The 6000-nt window shown below is 40.1% G+C and overlaps 2 protein-coding genes across 2 annotated transcripts in view; both read right to left on the reverse strand.

Annotated features, from left to right (window-relative positions):
• pde11a (phosphodiesterase 11a) overlaps window positions 1–2210 on the reverse strand; it is a gene marked incomplete at both ends in the record, with an annotated part of 39726 nt that extends 37516 nt beyond the window's left edge. Inside the window, 2 exons of the mRNA XM_083921045.1 lie at window positions 566–724; window positions 1422–2210. Of these exons, the coding sequence (XP_083777171.1) occupies window positions 566–724; window positions 1422–2210 (948 nt within the window). The remainder of the gene's footprint in view (window positions 1–565; window positions 725–1421) is intronic.
• A 1544-nt stretch (window positions 2211–3754) lies between these two features.
• On the reverse strand, window positions 3755–5595 carry LOC310952720 (cytochrome c-b-like). The gene is made up of 3 exons (XM_083921403.1): window positions 5488–5595; window positions 4469–4645; window positions 3755–4369 (listed from the first exon to the last, which is right to left on the reverse strand). The coding sequence occupies exons 2-3, from the start codon at window positions 4638–4640 to the stop codon at window positions 4224–4226; spliced, it is 318 nt and encodes a 105-aa protein (XP_083777529.1). The 5' UTR covers window positions 4641–4645; window positions 5488–5595; the 3' UTR covers window positions 3755–4223.
• Between the last annotated feature and the right edge of the window lie 405 nt (window positions 5596–6000).

Consider the following 6000-nt stretch of genomic DNA (forward strand, 5'->3'; position numbering starts at 1 on the left):
CTAGTGCCCTGTTGCAAATGTAGTAAAGAAATTGTGACCAAACTACAAAATTGCTATGGACCCATGTGGCGGTTTGGTTATTGGTCTCTTTAAATAAATCACTATTATGTAAGCATTATTAATGTGTGAGTGCATCCCTCTTTTCATTCATTTATTCAAATAAGTAAACATAAAAATACATTGCTGAGCTAAAATGCCTGATATAACTTACTACCCCTTTAATAAGTATACATTGTTCACACAAATGAGAAATGAACGACCCTTACTTTTTTAACGGTTTTGTGCTTGATAGAGTTGTTTGATTCAGACATACAAAAACTCTATGGGTTTTGTGTTTTTGTGAAGATGAATAGTCTACCCTCTACATGTGCAGAAAACAGTGGTGGGCTGAACTGATATTAACTGGTTGTAATTCAAGACATCATATTAGAATCAAACAAAGAAAGAATAAAACAATTATCTTTAATCTATTCTGCATATGCCAAGTACGCAGCAGGATACTGCGTTTTGACAGCAGGCAACCTTCACTCTTCATTTATATGCACAACTATGATAATGGAATTACCTTTTCATCATCTTCAGTAAAGAGTTCTCCACTTGAAGTCTTGTTGATGGCCTGAGCAACTCCAATGATCTCTCCATCGCTGCTGCGAATGGGCATGCACAAGAGTGACTTGGTTTTGTACCCTGTCAGCTTGTCAATTTCATCACTGAACCGACGATCCTGCAATCCATAGGGACAGTGCACAATTAAGACACAATGTAAGCACTTATCTTAAAAAAGAAGCAAAAAGGAATTGCAGTTTTCCCTTTTCACTTTTAGATGACGGTGCAGTAAAATGTACAACTCACCAGGACTCCATGTCTCATAAAACAAAAAGGTCTAATAAAGGCAAAATGATAGACAAATGTGAGACTTTAAAAAGTGGTGTTTATGAACATTGAAGCAACATAACTCCTCATTTAGATTACTAATTTCTACTGTAAACGTTTGGTCTACCCTCCTAGACCTTTCTTCTACATTGACAAAAAGCAACTGGCACCATTCAGCAAATTGGTGTCCTTGCAGCTTTAATGTAATCTAGTAAGCTCTTACTTTCTTAAAACAAAGCCAAAAAAAACAAAGTGGAGTTTGAAAAAACTACAACAGGGAGAGAATGGGACCTCTCCTTCATTGCCTTATTTGTGTTACTCTGTATGTTTTTTGGTGAATCTGTGGTTTGACACAAGCTTTGTCCACAGGAGTGTTGCTGCGGGTGTCCAGGCTCTCAGCTGTGTTACACAGTTTGATCGATGATCAATTAACTGTGTCAGCTACAATGACAGAGTGAAAGCAAATGATCTGTCTCCCTATCCGACTCTCTCTTCCTGTGAGTCATGCAAACGCACACACGCATGCATGCACAAAGAGGAGCAGGCACCTGATAAGCGTCAGAAATGTTCACTGTCTCTCCGTGTTCAGCCACATATCCAATGATTCCTTTCCCCCATGGCACTTGAACTTCATCTAAATTCTTTGAGGGTAAAATGGTGGTACCTGCGTGCACGTCAAAGAATTTTGACACTAGTGTCTGCTTGTTGCCCGTCCCCTCCACTAAAAACAAGGAGCACCGGTCCGCGTCGACCATTATGCAAACAAACACAAGAATTTTGTAGCTAAGACTCGTTAGATCCAAGTCGTTAGAGATGTCTTTCACGAGCTCCAGGAAAAACTCTCTTTCGTTGTGTTCTTTGAGGTAATATTTAAAATCCACGGCTGTGGACGGGTACTGGGGGATGTTGACTCTGGACTCCAGCAGCGCGCTCAGTATGTGCGCAGTGGTCGGGGGCAGAGAGCTCGCTTTCCTCAGCAGAGCTCTTCTCCTCATGCTCGTCAGGGGCTCCTGGGCCCTGGAGTTAACGTGTTCATCGTATGTCCTGTTGACATTGATGACCTTTGATCTGGCGAAAGTTTTGCGCAGCTCCCTCTGCGAGACTCTCCTTTGCAGACCATCGCATTTGCTTGCCCAGCTGTTCTTACACGCGTTGCTCTTCTCCTCTCTGGGCTCGGATGGAGCCGCGGCAGCCGGGCTTTTGCTCGCCTGGTGATTCTTGAGCCATTTCTCCACCATGCTATAATTCCCCTTTCTGTTAAGGTAGTCCTCGAATAACTCGGGATGCGAGTCCAGAAAACTTTCCACGTCGGAGAACACCATAGTTGGCACTGCCATGTCTGTTCTTCAGAGGGTCCCCGGTGAACCAAAGCAGTGCAATCGGGCAGAGTAATATCATCTATGAGGCTTTACAGGGAGTTAGATTGGAGAATCATTTCAATACCATAACTTCCAAGATGCATTATGCTGGGAACACCCCTGGAGCTCTTGCTACATATCCAGTTTCCACTGTGTGAAGGATGGAGACTCCCTTTGCGCACCAGCATAATTCCTCCACAGCATCTCCGCGCCGCTCACATAATTTAAGGGCATTAAAAGCAGATCCAAGCAGGAGGAAATTGAGGCTCGCGTTGACTTATCACAGGAGTTGGAAATCTCACAGCTCACAGAGAGCCACTATGCCGAGCATCACCGTCGTATGTGCAAATGACGCCCGGCTGTGGTTGGCTCGGTCCCGCTGACGCTCACCTCGTCACACAGACAGGAGCTCAGGGTTGCTTCAGCAGTCAGCCCTCAGGCCATTTAGACCGCTTTCCCCAAGTACGACGATGAAGGTGGTGATGATAATTAGAGTGGATTAATCTATAATCGTCTCAGCATGCATTATACAAAGAAGTAAGAATGGTCTATTACAGTGGATCTTTTATCACTTTCAGGCATTTTCAGCCCCTGACCACCACTTGTGGGTGGATTATAATTTAATGAAATTATGCTTCAGTAGCGTCAAACGTAATGGATTCCTATGCAATCCCTGAAAGACTTTGGTGAAGGCTCTGCTTTCTGACAAGTGTAATCCAATTGACTGACTGTCGCCTAAAGAACAATGTATATAATAATATAAAATACTGCAACTCTACAATATACATCTATTTCACAAGCCACAGAATTGGAAAAATGTGGAATCTGCAGTGGTTGTAGATGCATTATAATTTTGTAACAGTGGCTTTTATTGGCAGGAGGAGGGCGGGATGTAAGAAAATCTAATTCCTTTACAACATTATTAGTGAATCTGCGTGCAGATGCCACAGCAGAACGCTAGAGGGAGTTAGACTCCACAGTTTGGACCGGGAATACACAGACCAACAGTCAATGGACACGCCTTGTCCAATGATCTCTCAACATTTGAATTTCAACATAACATTTTGAAAAAGTAAAGATGCATTCATCATTTAGATTCACTACTAGCCCCTGACTATTTTGGGCTGTGAACTTGTGTTTACCTGCAGTTTCCCCGACAAATGCACTCAGTAACCATCAGCCAGTAAACATCTGTAATCCAACACCTTCAACTTTTACTGAGACAAACCAACCTCCAAGCATTAACGCCATGCAGCATTACATGTGACTTACAGATCAGCTTGCATATTCAAATAGACTCAAGCTATAAATTGCTTAATTTGTAGGGATAACCTTATCTGTTCTCCTCTGGCATATAGGAAAATAGTGTTGCATGTATCGCTCTGATTTGGTTTATAAATCTACATGAGCCAAAACAGTTGAAACGATCATCCCCACCTTGTATTTAGTCACGATTTTAAAGGAAAATAAACACACTGACCACATATTTACTTCTAGGAATATATTCAGTCAAACAAATAACAAAATAATGTTTAGTGTTAGTTTTATTAATTTAGCAAATTTAAAAATACCATACTAGAAGATTATTGAAGTATCAAATTGGGAGCAGATAAGGCATTTTCTTTCTTGGAACAGAAAATTAAGACGACTTGATTATACAGAAAGCACTTTGGAAAAAAAAACATCTGGATGACAATCAGCAAACATTACACACAGCTTTCAGCACCTACATTCTGAATAGCCTACACAGTATATGGTTTAATAATTTATGCTAGAAAAATAACCTGTTAAAACCAGGGGATATCATTTACTCCGCCATAAAAGGAGGATTACATCAGAAACAGAGGTAGCCTACAGCTGTGGCAACTTATGTCAATACCAGACAGAGATTGCTTGCCGTTGTGCCCAATTTTGAAAGAGAGACAAGTCCCGGCCTTTTTACCGGTATGTCAGAACACAAAAACTGGCAAAGATGCACAGATGAAGAGTTCTTTATGAAGTTGAAGACTTCAGATATGCGATGAGGTCAGCTCGTTCATTCTTCTTCTTGATGCCAGCAAAGATCATCTTCGTTCCTGGAATGTATTTCTTTGGGTTCTCCAAATAGACCATCAGGGTGTCGTCATTCCAGATAATGCCTGAAATCAAAGTGAGCACACAGTGGGAAATAATGTTTTAGCAATACAGCAGGATTGCTCGGACTGTTCAAATACTGTAAACGGGTGTACGGTACTTACCCTTGCTTTTGTTGGCATCACTATAGGAGTAGCCCTCTGCCTTGCCAGTTGAACGTCCGAACAGGCCCCAAAGGTTAGGCCCAACTTTGTGTTTTCCATTTTGTTCCACAGTATGGCACTGGGCACACTTCTGGACAAAGGCCTTCTTTCCTTTATTAATGTCTACAGGCATGGTTTCTATGAAGGAAAGAATACACACAGGACAATTTAACTGCATTGCTTTATTAGCTTTACATTATTGATTTATTCAATTATGTAAAAAAGAAAACACAAAAGACCATATAGAAAATACTGCACATTTTTTTTATATTATTATTTTTTGTATCAATCATTTTTTTCTTAAACTGAGTATCTTAAAAAAACATGTATAATATATTCCTATTAAATATTATAGTTTCTTGCATATTTATTTAATTTGACAAAAAAATTACAAACGTATTGATACATTTGTGTATCCACAATATACATCCATCCTAAATAAATAAATATTTATGTTAAATTACTCATGCAAAATTATGTTTCTTCTTGGCTGTTTTTAATTAATAAAGTGAAAAAATCTCCTCAATCGGCCACAAGGGGGTGTTCACTTGAAAGTTGCGCAACTAATGTCACCCTGTTACAAAACGGGCTTAAGTAACTTACCTGAAACACCCTTGAATTTGATGGGGGGGGGGGGGCAGTAGGCCTTCCTGTGTACTTAATTTGTGATATGATAAAAAAAAATATCACATACGGTAGTCTATCTTTTCGACAGGCCTACTACTATGACATAATTTGGCTTTAAAACACGAGGGAAATACTAGTGTGCGATATGTCAAATTAAAAAAATGTAAATACGATGGGAGACATTGTACATTAACAATGTTACGCGCATGTTGGATAATAAAGTAAAGGCTTTCCCCGGCGGGACCACGTTGCACAAGAGCGGAACCGGCAGATAGCGTTTCAAGGAAAAAACGTTTTTTTTTAAAAAAAAACAACGATCAGAAAAGCTCAAGGTGTAAAGATCAGCTTCTTACCTTTTCTTGATGTGTATCGAACAGATCTATCGAGACTTAATTCTTCAGCTTTTGTCCTCCTGCCGGCTCGAGCTCCAGTGATTCACACACGCGTGCCTCTCAGTGAAGTTACTCCCGGTGAGACGTCATCAGTCAGCTGACCTGTTTCATCATCCTCGTCGCGACACAGTTGTCCAGTGACTTCTGTTATCAAATTGAATTACGCAATGTAAAACCTTCACATTATGAAGCACTAAACATGACTTACGTCCATTTACGTCTCTATAGATACATCCGTGCTGAAATAGATAAACCCATTAATGAATGGGACCTTCTACCTCATTAAGATATGGACACGGAAATACCGAATTCTTTTTTTTATCTTGCCTTTATTAAGTTCAGTTCATTTTTCAGTCTTTTTGCAGCATATTCCAGGTTGAAGGAGCAGCTCTGTGCGGGCAAATGGAACAGACAGCAACAACTGATTGAATAATATATATTTATATTTATATTCTATATATATATATATATATA

The sequence above is a fragment of the Echiichthys vipera genome (genome assembly GCF_963691815.1).
Source record: "Echiichthys vipera genome assembly, chromosome: 10".
In the NCBI taxonomy this organism is placed as follows: Eukaryota; Metazoa; Chordata; class Actinopteri; order Perciformes; family Trachinidae; genus Echiichthys; species Echiichthys vipera.

What these genes read in the sequence shown, in the direction of transcription:
- LOC310952720 (XM_083921403.1), bottom strand. Translation starts at nt 4,640, where the DNA reads ATGCCTGTAGACATTAATAAAGGAAAGAAGGCCTTTGTCCAGAAGTGT. An exon ending in TGATGCCAACAAAAGCAAGG is followed by an intron (nt 4,370 to 4,468) that starts GTAAGTACCGTA and finishes CTTTGATTTCAG; the next exon opens with GCATTATCTGGAATGACGAC.